At 48.6% G+C, this 15616-nt stretch overlaps 1 protein-coding gene across 1 annotated transcript in view; it reads right to left on the bottom strand.

Annotated features, from left to right (window-relative positions):
• NEMF (nuclear export mediator factor) overlaps positions 1-15616 on the bottom strand; it is a 273128-nt gene that overhangs the window by 117013 nt on the left and 140499 nt on the right. Inside the window, exon 20 of the mRNA XM_069208695.1 lies at positions 14048-14105. Within this exon, the coding sequence (XP_069064796.1) occupies positions 14048-14105 (58 nt within the window). The remainder of the gene's footprint in view (positions 1-14047; positions 14106-15616) is intronic.

The raw sequence follows: 15616 nt of genomic DNA, 5'->3' as shown, positions 1-15616 counted from the left end.
AACCCAAAAGGTAAGTACCAGAGTGCCCCCCACAGACCAGGGAAGCAGAGGTAAGTACCTGTTTTTTCCCCAAACCCACAGGTAAACTTTGTAAAAGGACTGTGCAAGACGCAAGCAAGACTGGAAGAAACAGAAGATGGACCATGACAGAAGAAGACCTGCAAATGAAGGGTACCAAGTCCAGTACCAGTTGGAGTGTCTGGTTAGGGCAGGAGCCACTACCCACCCTTAGGAAAATGCAGGACAAGGTCCACGGTGAAGACCAGGAGTCGGCTATGCAGCACAGGAGCAGGAGAAGGGTTCCAGAAGTGATGCAGTCGATGTCCCACATCGTAAGAAGTGTTTCAGCCAGTCAGTGGTGTGGAAAAACCACCTCCAAGCTTTGGCAAAGACAAGAGTTGCAGAAGAAGAGTTGCAAAGCTGCTGGGACCGTGAAGATCCGGGGGGACACAACCCAAGGAGGGGAGTCCCAGGTGACTCTCTGCAGTGAGGAGAGCCAGAAGTCGAAGATGCAGCCCCCACAGGCAGCTCACAGGCATAAGGCACAGGGGTCGCAGTAAGGCCCACTCTGCAAGGAGCAGTCCCACTTTGCTGGAGCAGCAGGCAGGAGATAGTGCTTTGCAGGGAAGAGTGGTGGAGGCTGGGGCTACACGGAACTTGAAGATCCCTTGGAAGAAGAGCCAACAAGCCTTGGTAGCTGCAAGAGTCGCGGTGCACAGGGGTACTGTCCTGCAAGGAGAGGCAAGGGCTTACCGTTTCCCAAGTTGGACAGCTGGTAGAGAGGCCCAAGAGCTTTGCAACACCTTTGCCATTATTGTACCTTGATCTTCTCAAGCATGTTGTTTACCAATAGATCAAAAAAATGTTCACCATCAAAAAGTAAGTTAATGAATTACTGTTGTACTTCCAGCTGAAAGCCGGATATCCTAATCCAAGAATGGCATTGAAATGGATGCTTGTTTTAATTTGTCTGGAGGCTGTATCTACGGCATGCACAAATATTGGCACTGGAGATGACCTTACCTTCTTGGAAAACCTGGTTGCTCTTTTCATTCAGTTGCCTGGAAAATGCCCAGGCAACTCTCCTTCTAATCCCATTGGTTTATATGGTACCTGACAAGTTATGCACAGATTTCACAATACACCGCAGAGCCCTAACACAACCCTTTTCCCTGCTGAATCTTGTTTCTTGCTTTCATTGCCTAAAGGTGTGTCACTTGTGTATTGCACAAATACTCTTTTACTTGGCATGCGCATAACCAAGGAATCTTGAGTGACATGTCTACAAATAAAGATGGGGTCTCGTAGAGCCAGTTTATTTTTCATCCACTCGAGATCCCTCCATCCTGACCTTGACAGTGTACTTAAAAATGTCAAAAGAACATTTCAGCAAAGTTTTTAGAAGCAGTAAGAGAAGAACAGAGGGCTTACTATTAGAGAAGATTTCTATCAAGAAATCATTTTCCTCCTCCTCTATGTTTATAAGGACCTTATTAAACTGTGCAGCTCATGCTATTTTAAAATGATACTCAGTGGTGTCATCTGGTGGTGAATCATTATTGGATAAGGTTCCAGAGACATGTCCTTTCTAAGGTCCATCCTGTAGTCCTGCCAGGCATCCTCCTGTAAGCCCTGTATCATGATAGGCTGGAGCTGAATCTGAAAAACTGTCCCTCATATGAGTCTGAGTACAAATATTTCAAAGATAACTGTTTGTGGAAAAGGATTGAAATTGCCCCTTAATTCTTCTGAAATAACACCCTGAAATGTAAGTTTCCTCTTCTTATGTCGAAGTGGTGTTGATGTAGGAGGTTCTGCAAGTATTTGGTCAGTGTGCAGGTCCATGTAAATGTGCTGTCTTGGGTCAGCCTGTTCACCATCTTCTCAGAAAGCCCTGCCTGTACTGATAATCAATGGTGTACTGTTTCTGTGCTAAAGGGACCTGGGCGACCTCTGGAGTAGAATCTCGGCATGTCAATTTAAGGGCTTGCTGTCATCAAGAGCTCTTTTTGGTGCTCACTGGTTTTAACATTAGTGGGCAGTGCTGTCTGTCAAAACATTTTTGACAATGGTTCCCTAGAGGGAGAATACTCAGTGGAGAATGCTTGGTGCCATATGTTGCCCTATGTACTTTAGGCCATGTGGGGCGCAGCCACTCTTTGATGCCAATACTGGGATCCTGAGGCGTAGTCTTGGTACTAGATGTGGGTTACCTGCAGGGCCCATGATATTCTTCTGCCGGATCAGAGTGGAGATAGTGAACTTCATTCTTCCATGGCTTTTGTGCTACCAGACATGTTTCCCCTCTCGTCCAAAGCCCTCTTCAGAGAGTGCTCCCTCGATGGTTTTGGCACACACATCAGGTGGTGACACAGTGGAGCACTGAAGTTGCTTCGTCAATTAGTTCAACTACCTACTATCACATAAATGCTAAATTCTCTCTTGAGCGAATGGTGTTACAGGCCAAGCAAGCACTTCTGTTGTGTGGCAAACACAAATTAGACTAGATTCTAGCCTGCCCATAAACATTTGTTGTTAGAGGAAGGACAAAATGTAGTTTTAAAAATTTTTTATTGACATTTAAATTCATAATCTCAGTTATTATCATCCATTTAGCCATAACAAACTTCCCCACACTTAGTGCACTCTCCAACCCGTCTTACCCTTTCTGCGATTCCCACAAATGTCATAATTGCCTTTGTTCTCGCTCTACAACTTTGATCAAACTGAGGGAGTGTTTCATCACTGGACTGTGTTTGAATTATGGAGTAGTAGTCATCCAGTGTAGAAGTGTCCATAAACACCCAGAACTGCTTGAGGCAAGAGAATTCTTTAAAATCTATATTGAACAGATGCCTCCACTGTTTGGTAAATTCTTTTTCTTGCCTGCATTTCAGTTTTTGAGAGTCTTTCCATTGCTAGACTCCACCACAACTTTTCTACCCACATGTGGTCAGAGGAGGGTGATTGTTTTCCGCACAGCCCAAGGTTTGTCTGCTTAGCTGCTAGGAGTACGTGAAAAATTAGCTTGCCCTGAGTACCACACAGGGGGTAGATATCTGTCGCAGAGCTCCCATTCTGCTCCCACCAGCCACTGTGGCCCCTGTTTAGACCTTTGCGCTCTCCAGGAGTTGTTCTGCAGCCTCTAGCGCCTGGACTGGCTGTTTTCTGACTTAATGTACCACCAGCTTGAGAGCTGTGATGTCTCTTTGCATCCCTACTGCTCTAATTTCTCTATCGCCCAGGGGTATTTAGGCAGCTGCTCCAAGGCTCAAACATGTGTTGCCATCTTGGGCTTGGCAATCTCCTCGATGTGCAAAACTTAAAAGGTGTAGTCTCCTCTCCCTGCCACCTCCCAAAAAGAGTAATTCTTATACGACCTGATTCTAGAATGTACCATCAGTTAAGCCCTCGAGTGGTTGTCCATCTCACAGTAAAATTTAGGCCCTCACTATGACATTGGCGGTAAGTGCTGCTTACCGCCATGCTGACTGCCGCCAACATACCGCGACCGCAGCGGTATACCGCTACACGTATTATGACACACACATAGAAATCCGCCAATATACAGACACACACACAATTCCGGCAGCCCAAAGGTCAGTGATAAACTGGCGGTACCAAAACCCACACCGTTACGCCAACAGAAATACGCCCACAGCATTATGACCCACGAATCACCGCAGCGGACATTCAATCGTGGTAAACCATTGGCGGTACATACCGCCGCGCTCATAATACACACAACCTAACAAAACAACACTGGACAATTCAAACTACACACACCTGACACACACACCACACCCACACCACTATAAAACACTCACCCACATTACCCACAAACCCTTGCAACTCAAGAAAATTGACAACTGAGGGAGAGAGACGCCAGGAGCACGCACAGAATCAGAGCCACAGAACACCATCACCCATACACCACCCACACACCTCACAGAACACACCCCAACACATCACCCCACACACCCTCATACACACCACTCACACTACACCCATGGCACCACAAAGACACCCTAGGTTCTCTGAGGAGGAGCTAAGGGTCATGGTGGAGGCAATCATCAGGGTAGAGCCACAGCTATTCGGATCACAGGTGCAGCAGACGTCCATTGATAGGAAGATGGAGCTATGTCGGAGAGTCATGGACAGGGTGAACGCCGTGGGACAGCACCCCAGAACAAGGGATGACATCAGGAAGAGGTGAAACGACCTACGGGCAAAGGTGCCTTCTGTGGTTGCAAGACACCAGATAGCTGTACAGAGGACTGGTGGTGGACCCCCATCTCCTCCGCCACAACTAACAACATGGGAGGAGCAAGTCTTGGCGATCATGCATCCTGAGGGCCTGGCAGGAGTAGCAGGAGGACTGGACTCTGGTAAGTCAACTCTCTATTGCTATCACCCCCCTACCTGCATGCCATCACATACCCCCACCCCTGCCCTCACCCCCATCACCCCACCACCTCACATACACCACACCGTCACAACCCACTCCTCCCAACACCAAGCCCTGCATGCAACACCAATGCATGGACCCCCATCACCACAGCATACACACTAGTGACAATCACTTAGCCAACCAAATCACAACTCACACAAGCCAAAGCTGCCTTGGAAATAACAACCGTAGAGGGGAACATACCCATGCACAAGATGTCACACGCAGAAACAATAACACTGCATTTACATCCCCACAGGACCCCCACACAACGTCACCGGAGAGGAGGTGCCAGCAACATCCAGCCCCCCTCAGAAGAGGCCCACAGTGATGACAGCAGCTCTGCACGCCTGAATCAGGATGACCAACCTGGCCCATCAGGGACCTCTGGACAGTCGGTGACCCAGCCGCAGTCCCATACCACACAGAGCCTTCCCCCTCAGGAAACACCACCACAGCACCCACCCAGCGGGCCCAAACCTCTGTCCCCAGGGCATGTCAATCAGCAGTGTGTCCACCACTACAGGGACCCCAAGCAACCCCACAAACACAGGACGATCAGGGCCCTCGGGTCAGTGGCAGTGGGCACACAGTTCAGGGGACAAAGGCACAGGACAACAGGGAAGCTGGGAGGACTGCTGTGCGACAGGGGGAGGAGAGGCCAAGGGAACCGACTCTCCTCGAGGAACTCACCAACATCCTGGGAGCATACCGCCATTCCCAGGAGACCATGGGCCAGATACTGGCCAAGTTGCAGGAGACCCAGCGGCTGCAGGAGGGACAGTATCTGGGGATCAGGGAGGACCTCAGGGACATCCACACCACCCTGGTCACCATTGCAGGGGTGCTGGCAGACATGGCCAACACCATGAGGGAGGCAGTGGCACACCAACGGGCCCCTGACACTAGCCATACCAATGATCAGCCCTCCACCTCTGCTGACGCTAGTGGACAGGAGGCCCACCACAGGAATAACAGGTCACCAGCACCCTCCCCTTGCAGAAGGAGAGCCACAGCTCAAAAGGTCCCTGCGATCAGTGCTTAGTTTGTAAATAGAAATGTGCCAGTGCCTAAAGCACTCCTCTTAAATACGCTGCTGCAATTAAATGTGGGAAACTGAGGCAGCGTAATCCTGAACCCAAAAAGGATTGCCTCTTCAATACTTTTAAAGCCACTCCCTGCCCCTTCACTTCACTCAAGCAGCTTCCTGCTTTCTCCCATTGTGACGCTTTTTTGTTTTTCTCTTCATCCGTCTTTCCCATATGTGTCTTTTGCTCACAGTAAATGCTTGAAGTAGAAAAATAAGCACCGGCCATCAAAAATAAGTGCCAGTGCTCAGCACCGGAAACAACAAGCACAAATTAAGCACTGCCTGCGATCCAGGCAGAAACCAGAGAACATTGCCAAGACCCCCGCCAGGAAAAAAGACTCCCCTGAATGTCACCCTTGTGTCCCACTATATAACCATGTCCACCTTGAACTGCCATTGCCCCACTCCCTATGCCCCCTATGACAATGCATCTGTGTTACAAGACTCTATCTTGGACATCCATCGTTCATCAACCCAACCCATTGCAATACCCCCTACACTTATTATCACATAAATAAACACCATTGGAACTAATACAAGTATGGAATCTGTCAACTGATTGAAATATGTATTTGTTTAACAAGCTGTAAACATTGCAATTCAAATGTACAGTTATATATACATAGGTATGGGCAGCAGTAAACACACCACGAGCCAGAGTGGGGCACAGATATCTGAAAATAGAGATGCCAAAGGGTACAGTAAGTAGCCATAGAATTTGGAAAATCAGGCTGCCATGTACAATGTCCAACACAAAACTGCAAAGGAAGGTGAAGTTACAGTGTCTTACCTGTGTGTCACTGAAAATACTGTTGAATTATAGTTGTTCTGTTGTCCACATCCTCTTCCTCTGTCTCATCTTCGTCATTGTCCACAGGCTCCACCGCTGCCACATGACCATCTCCAGCCTCATCCTCCTGCAGAAAAGGCACCTGGTGTCTTAAGGCCAGGTTGTGCAACATGCAACATGCAACGATGATCTGACACACCTTCTTGAGTGAGTAGCACAGAGATCCACCTGTCAGATGGCGGCACAGGAATCTGGCCTTCAGGAGGCCAAAGGCGCGCTCAATGATCCTCCTTGTTCGCCCATGTGCTTCATTGTAAAATTCCCCTACCCTTGTCCTGGCATTCCTCACTGGGGTCAGTAGCCATGAGAGTTTGGGGTAACCAGAGTCACCTGTAAATATCGAGGGATACCTGTTAGCCAGACACTCACCCTTAGGGCCAAACCCATACCCATATACCAACAGACACTGGTTGGGGACCATGGGCTCACCTATTAGTCACACCCTGTGCCTCTGGAGTTGAGACAGGACATATGGGATGCTGCTATTCCTCAAGATAAATGCATCATGCACAGAGCCAGGATACTTTGCACTGACATGGGAGATGTACTGGTTTGGCAGGCAAACTATCTGCACATTCAGAGAGTGAAAGCTCTTTCGATTTCTGAACACCTGTTCATTTCTCCGGGGGGGAGGGGATCAAAGGCAATATGTGTACCATCAATAGCACCAATGATGTTGGGGATATGTCCTAGTGCATAGAAGTCAGCCTTCACTGTGGCCAAATCCTCCACCTGGGGGAATACAATGTAGCTACGCATGTGTTTCATCAGGGCAGACAACACTCTGGTCAGCACGTTTGAGAACATAGGCTGTGACACCCCTGCTGCCATGGCCACTGTCGCTTGGAAGGACCCACTTGCTAAGAAATAGAGCACTGACAGGATCTGCACAAGAGGGGGGATACCAGCGGGGTGGCAGATAGCTGGGATCAGGTCTAGCTCCAATTGTGCACACAGCTCATGGATTGCGGGCCTATCAAGTCTGTAGGTTAGGATAATGTGCCTGTCCTCCATTGTCGCCAGGTCCACCAGGGGTCTGTACACGGGGTATGTCTCCATCTCCTATTCATCCTCACCGGTTGAACTCTAGGGTGAAAAACGGGGAGCAGATGGTCATATTCAAACATATACTCAGATTAATATGCCTTGCAGTTTTTTTTACAGAAACAATATGTGAACGTGTAGGTCTGTTGATGTGCCTATGTCTGCTGTGACGCAATTAGGTGCCATGGCCTGTTCCCCCCTGAAATGGCGCCCACCTGACCTGTGAGGAGGGACAAGTGGAAATGAGGTAATTCTGCTGACGTTGTGCGCTGTTGCGGGAGGCGGTCGATGACAGCCGTGCAACACATCATTGGTTATCATTGGGGCCTACGGGTTCCAGGAGCCAATGGTGATGTACGCCAGCGGTGATGGTACGCACCGCTGCGGACGTGACCGCCATTTTCTATCTGTTCACTAACTTGCTACCTGACCTTCAACAGGAGAGGACCTACACTGCAAGTGCTGCTGTGACCTGTGTCTGGAACTGACCACGGCTCGAGTGTCTGGGGAAAGGGCCCCTGCCTTCACTTCCGAGGAGTTGGAGAGACTAGTGGATGTGGTCCTAGCCCAGTACCCTTTACTTTATGGTCCTCCAGACAAACAGGTGAGTACACTGTGAGCACGATGAGTGGGGCATGAATGTATGGAGTGCTGTGTGTGTAAGCCTCGTGGAGGGGGGGCTGAGGGGTCCAGGGCAGAGTGCTGCATGTTTGGTAGGCAATGTCTATGCGTAAGGGTATGGGAGGGATATGGCGGGCCTTGAGTATAACTGTCTGGATGGTATGCCTAATACCTTTTCTTATGTGTCTTCTTCTGCAGGTCAGCGCCCATCAGAAAAAGGGTATTTGGCGTGCCATCGCCAAGGAGGTGCGGACCCTTGACAGGCAGAGCACCCACTGTAGAAAACGGTAGGCGAACCTGTGCCGCTGGGCAAGGAAGACGGCGGAGGCCCAGCTGAGGATGACCTCCCAAAGAGGAAAGGGTGCCCATCGTACCCTGACCCCCCTGAGGTTCCACATCCTGACGGTGGCCTATCTGGAGTTGGATGGGCGCTTAAAGGCATCACAGCAGCCACATGAGTACAGATTCTGAATCATGAAGTTGCACGCGTTAAGGTGTTACCTGGGTGGGAGATGTGGGTTTGTGGCTGCCCCCAGGCCAGGGCGAACATGGCATGGTAGGTTCCATGATGGGCAAGCTTAGATGCACTCCAACCCCAATAATGCTAGTGGGCATCTACTACTAGGCAGGGTCCTGTGGGTTTCAGGTGTGCAGCTAATGGTGTTAGGCATTGTACCCCATGGCCTGGGGACTAGCATTGTAACTGGTATTGCATGGCCTAGTGCATAGGGCTGTTCCCTGTGAGTTGTGTACGCCAACAGTAGTGTTGTTGCTGGCATTGACCAAGTGTATCCTCTGTCTCTTCCCCCCCCTTTTTGTTCTGTCACCCTGTCCTTGTGTGCATTAGCATCATCTGGTGGAGGAGCAGAGGCACCGGCGACGGAGGAAGCTGCATCCCACATTAGCCTGGAGGCCGAATCCACCGATAGTGAGGGCACCAGTGGGACAGGATGCAAGGGGAGCACCACGAAGGAAACAGTTCTGACAGCGACACCTCCTCCGATAGAAGCACTCTGGCAGTGGCGGACACCTCTGTGGCCACCCCAACTACAGGTACAGCCGCCACCCCCGTACCAGCACCACCCTCCCAGCAGCCCCTCAAAGAGTTTCCCGTGCCCACTCACCCAGGAGGGTGGGCAACTCCCTTGCTCGAGGCACCTCAGGCCCTGCCCCAGTCAGCCCTGCTGCCCTCAGTAAGGAGGCTATTGTCCTCCTGAGATCCCTCTATGTTGGGCAGTCAACCATACTGAATGCCATTCAGGGTCTAGCAGGGCATTTGCAACAAACAAATGCATTCCTGGAGGGCATTCACTCTGGCGTGGTGGCCCAACAGAGATCATTCCAGGCTCTGGCCAACTCACTGATGGCAGCCATATACCTGCCCCTAGCCTCCCACCTCCAACTCCTTCTACCCAGTCCCATTCCCCTCAACCCCAGCCTATCCCAAGCAAACCTTCAGACCTGCATGCACCCAAATCAACACACAGAAGTGGCTCAGGCAAACACAAGCACCGCACTTCATTCCACAGCACTCATACAAGCACGATCCAGACATCCCCCTCCTCCTCCTTGTCCACCCCACTCCCAGTATCGTCTCCACTCAAACATGCATGCACTACATCCTCATCCAATACCTCCATCACCAGCACGCCTATCACTACACGCCCCTCACTGGCAGTCACCACCCCCACATCCATGCACACGTCCCCTGTGTCCTCTCCCACTGTGTCTGTGCCCTCTCCTCCCAAAGTACACAAACGCAAGCACTCAGACACCCAACAACCATCCACCTCACGACAGCATCGAGCCCATGCACCTGCACCCAAACATAGCGGACAAACACCTCCTACAACCACTCCCTCTTCCTCCACTCCCAAACCTTCACCCTCTACCAGCCCCAGTGTCCCTAAAAGACTTTTCCTCTCCACCCTTGACCTATTCCTTGCCCCTCCCCCCATCCTTCCATCACTTCAGGCCAGGGTGGGCAGAACCCAGGCCAGCACCTCAGCCACCCAGTCCACGGCCACTGTAGTTTCTGCAGTTACTGCATGTGTGAGAGGCTCCAAGGAGTCACCCGTCAGCACAGACAGTGTGCCTGCACCACCTGCCCATCGCAAGAAGGGGAAGCCAGCTAGCAAGGTTAGGAAGGGAGCACCAGCCAGCAAGGGGAAGGATGCACCACCAGCCAGCAAGGGCAAGGAGGCACCACCAGCTAGCAAGGGCAAGAAGGCACCACCAGCTAGCAAGGGCAGGAAGGGAACACCTGCTGGCAGAAGCAAGGAGGCACCGGCAGCTGCCAAGGGCAGGAAAGGAACAACGCATGCCACGGCCAATGTAAAAGGAACAGACACCGCAGGCAGGATGGATCTAGTGTCTCGGGCTGGAGCACCATCTGGTCAAACACCACCAGCCATGGCACTACAGCCATCCGAGGCTGCAGGGGAAGGACTGGAGCCTCCCCCCACCACTGACAGCACCGCCACCTGCACCACCACCTGCACCACCACCTGCACCACTGCCAGCAGTAGCAGCCCCAGTGGGCAGCCATCCGAGGCTGCAGGGGAAGGGCTGGAGCCTCACCCCATCACTGCCAGTACCGCCACCTGCACCACTGCCAGCAGCAGCAGCCCCAGTGGGCAGCCGTCCGAGGCTGCAGGGGAAGGGCTGGAGCCTCCACCCACCACTGACAGCACCGCTACCTGCCACCACTGAGCAGCCGTCACCGCCGGCGAGCAGTGTGTAGTCGTGCCTACATGGGCTGTAGTGCGTCCTGGCCCCTGCAGCAACTGTAGGTGTGACACCAAGGTGAGAGATTGTGACCTTGCACCATCCAGGATCTGCATCACAGGGCACAAGGCCCCCTCCAGAACCAGTGGAAGAAGGCATCCACTCACCCCCTCCTTGCCTGGGTGAGGCACAGTGGGCACAAGGCCCCCTCCAGAACCAGTGGAAGAAGGCATCCACTCACCCCCTCCTCGCAAGGAAGAAACACACTGGGCACACGGCCCACTCCAGATCCAGTGGAAGAAGGCATCCACTCACCCCGTCCTTGCCAGGATGAAGCACACTGGGCACAAAGCCCCCTCCAGAACCTGTTGAAGAAGGCACCCACTTGAGAGACTGTGGATTTGCACTCCCCAGGACCAAGCAGTGGGCAAACCACACACTAGAGAGATTGTGGCTTTGCACTCCCCAGGACAAAGCAGAAAGCATGTAGGCCTCTCCAGGAGCAGTGGCGTTGTGCCATCTTCCAGCTGAGATGCCTCCCGTTCACCTTCCCCTTGAGGTGCCTGTGTATCTTCTACCTGATGCCCCAGCAGTGTTCTCTCCTTTTTGAGGCAGGAGTCAAGTGTGGCCTTGGTCTAAGTGTTATGGCCCTGTGGGCCACGGACATTTTGGAGTGGGCATAGTCCCTCTATTTGTATATATTGTACATACTGTTTTGTGCTTTAAGGACGTATTTATCTACATTTCTAATATTACACTCACTTTAATCAATTCCTTTTGTCCTTGCTTTATTCCTGAGGGTTACAGGGTGGATATGTAATGCTGTTGCATCTGTTTTAGTGTATGGTGTTGGGGGTGGGGGTGTTGCGTACTGTGTGTGTGTGTCACTCTCTGTTTCCTCCCCATCCCTTGGTGTGGTACTCACCGTGTTCATCTTCGCCGCCGTTCGTGTTCCTGGTGTAGGAGGAGGTAGACCAGCATTGGAAATATGTGCAACTCGGGCTCCATGGCATCGTGGTTCTTCCTTGAGTGTCGAGAGGCGAGTCATTTCCCTTCTGTGTACTGTTTCTGCCATGCTTTTGATGGCGTTGGTACCGCCCCTGAAAAGGTGGCGAATTGGCCTCTCATAATACAGTGGGCGGTACACTGTCTTCCGCCTGGCTGTTGGCGGTTACCGCCGCAGTGCTTGTTGCTACCGCTGTGGGAGTCGGAGTGTTAAAGTGGCTGTCTGTGTTGGCGGTTTCCGGCGTGGTCAAAATTATTATTATTTTTTTACCGCTGGCCTGTTGGCAGTATTACCGCCGCTTTATCACCGACTGCCAGGGTTGTAATGAGGGCCATAGTTTTTTCTGTCAAATAAAGCCCTGGTCTACCTGCATCAATATATGATCTTTTGGCACTCATTGGAATGGAGAGCTCATAATCACATCCAGATCCGATAGAAGGAAAAAACAATCTAAGGTAAAATTTGTGTCCTGGTATGATGTGGTTTTCGAGGGTAGGTGTCATATTAAAACCAGAAGGCATTGATACAGAAAAACAAATTAGAACAATCAAAGTCAAACATTAGATGGTAGAAGTGTGCAAAGCATTTAAGTTCCAGCTAAACATGCTGCAGATAGTATAATGAAAAACAGAGTACTGTGCTCTACATCCTTCAATCATCATAATATGCACTTAATTCAGCCACATTCCTCTTCAAGCACATCCCTAGTGGGTCTAGACTTCGAGGGCAGGTTCAGGCAGAGATCTCTGGCAGGATAGGTCCGGTAGCCCACCATAGCAGAATGTCAGTACGTGTTACTTCACACACCTGGAAGGGAATATCCCATTCTCCCTTATGTTTCTGTCCCTTTCACAAGGAGAATGATAATCAACTTCTTCACTTTGTAGACTCCCTGGGGGTCCTATGACAGAATTCATTGCTAGCCATTCCTTTAATGACTTTTTGTTGACAGAGCTTGCATTTTGGAACTTAATATTCAATATCATTGGTGCACATGCAGAACCAAGAAACCCATAAAATCAATAAATAAATGCTTAACAGCTGCTGATCAGTTGCCTTTCCTTGTCTGTCATGCTCCAGAGAGGCAGATATCTTTCCATCTCCATGCACCCAGCTCCTTCTTACTAGTTCTCTCCACTAACTTAACATTGATTAGCACCAAATTGCACACCTGGCCTCATGCCCTTCATCTCAGCCAAGAGATCCCAATACAATGTTCTCTTTCTCAACTCTCCTTCCTCCCATTACTGTTAAATCAACATCTTGTTCTTGACCCCCATCACGTGCAGAAGTTTGATTTTGCCAGCAGAGAGCATGTCACTAACTGCAGACGTATTTACTTTCATACCTTTCTGGGCACAAACACAGAAATGCCGTTCTGTGACAGAGGGGAAAAGAATACCTTTGATAGCTTATGTGGGCTCCGTTTCATGTCTCTTGATCTACTTTTATGACTTTCATCAGATACACAGTACATCTGAAGACACTATGAATAATACTGCATAGAACATGCAGTCAACATCACAACTACTGAAATTAATAGAATGTGCAAGAAAAGGTACAATGTCTACTACAAAGGGTATCACATATTTTACAGTCTGACCTTTATGCATTTTAAATGTTGGAAGGCTTTCACGAGGTAGTTACACTTAGGCTTCAAAATATTTTTTTTAAATCGCGCTTTATGGCGTTCTTTAAATTATGTCTAAAGATATTCTAAGGATTTTCGTCCTGAATACCTCATGCTGTAGAATCAGCTGCACAATATTGGATCAAGGCAGTTTTCATTAATTAAAGGAAACAAGAGGACACAAGCAGAAAATTTCTACCAAGCATTGACAAACCCAATACGTCTTGGGTTCTAAAAAGTTGTGCTATTGGCTTTACCAATGCTTGATGCCACACGCATAAGGGCACATGCATCAAGACACATACCTATGCATGGCAGGCTTTCTTGAAATGGGTTTTCTATTTTTCTATGTAAATAAAACCCATTCCAAAATGGGTGCTGAACGCATGTGCAATGTCATGAACCATGGCGGCCATTTTTAGCTTAGAGTTGTAAGATGGCAGATAATCATGTCTGAATGGTAAATTAAATGAAAAAAAAGCAAAAAGTAAGTAAGTAGCCAGGCAGCACTTTTCAGCTGTGCAGCTCATAAAAAATTATTATAACAACTATTATTGTATTATTGCAACGAGCTGTAACGTGACATGGAATGGAGCAGAAAATAATCGCCTGCACAATCCAACTCTCACCTCGAATCATGAAACTTCCTGTTGTCAAATATTCTCCAGTTGGTGCTGTTTTTGAGACCTAAAAATGCAAACAATTGAAAACATGTTACCCCACGGTGAGAAAGGGTGAGCCAAACAACCAATTTGAAAACCATAGCTCATTTCAGCTAAAACAAATACTGTACACTTCAACACAGTTTATATGCTTGAACACACACCTGGAAAGAAAAACATTGATAATTTACAGTAATGTGCTGCCTGGAGCTCTTACCTTTTGGAACATTTAAAAAAAATCATCTTTACCCTCCATCAAAAAACTTTTTCTAAATGTTTCCTGATTGATATAATGAGGGAACCGCCTCTCAGATAACAGGCGTTTCTGTTCACTATTAGCCAGTAATGATTCAAATGTTTTATACAGCAATGCCTCTCCTAACTTGATTCGAATGATTAATGAAAGTATTCCATTTGTATGGTTTCTTCAGCTATGCATATGGTGTAGTCTAAAATTTAGTAGTGTCCCTCGTGTCACAAAGAGTCATCAGTATGTGACTGCTTAAGCCTTATGTGAATCAAAGCACTAATGGTTTGAATGTAGAAGCTGCACTGACACGCTATTTAAGTGTGCATTTGCTTACGCTGTAGAGTTCGAGAAAGGTGGTATTTGTATTAAACCAAATGTTAGAAGGACTAAATTGATATTATGATGCAATTCAGATTCTAGACTAATAAAACGCATTGAAATGATATTGAATTTCTAATGATTAATGAATTGAAATGAGTGCAGAAAATAAAAGAAATGCACTTCCTTGTTTAAAGTGAATGTAGCCCACATAGTAATGAAGCATTATTAATTTTAAGTTCATAAGACTGCATATTATATGTGTTATATTAAAACATTAATTACATGTATTACTGTAATTCTCTTGCGTTAGCAAAAGTAAGGCCTGCAAAGCTTGTATTTTGTGACTGTGTAGGAAATGCTGATTAATTCCTAAACATAAGCTTTCTTTCAGACCTTGTTCCTATGAGAAGACTAGCTTTGGTAATAGGCCCTATTGTTTAGACATAGAGAGAAAGTGTAACTGTCCTTGAATCCGGAACATTCTGAATAGATGGACTAACAAACTGTACAAATGTTTCAAACCTGTGTGGAGAGTCACACCGATGGAAGACGTTCCCATGACAGGCTTGGGAAAATATTGAATTGTTTCAGACTGGACTCTTGTGATCGATTTCTATCGGATGATGCCCCTTAAACATAAACTGGACTGATAATTTTGGCAAACCAGAATGCTTTATGAACTTTGCTATATCGATGACCAGTTGGACTCTGGATCAGATCTTCAAATTTTCCAGACCCCTGCTGATAAAGAATCCGATGCTGTGCCCCTTGGAGAGGTATCTTCCCTCTCTGCCTTTGCCCCTTTGAGATGCCCTTTTGAGACTTAAAAAACCTTTCTTCCAATCCCCTTCAAAGACTCTTGATTGAGCATCAGAAATGCTGACACTTTCACTTTTTTGTCCACTGCCCCACACATGTATTTCCCTGATTTTTCAAATTGTAGGGTTACCCTATTCCCAGCTAAG

Source organism: Pleurodeles waltl, chromosome 9, assembly GCF_031143425.1.
Source record: "Pleurodeles waltl isolate 20211129_DDA chromosome 9, aPleWal1.hap1.20221129, whole genome shotgun sequence".
NCBI lineage: Eukaryota > Metazoa > Chordata > Amphibia > Caudata > Salamandridae > Pleurodeles > Pleurodeles waltl.
The sequence above is the reverse complement of the archived record's forward strand: the minus strand, read 5'-3'. Positions and strand labels throughout refer to the sequence as shown.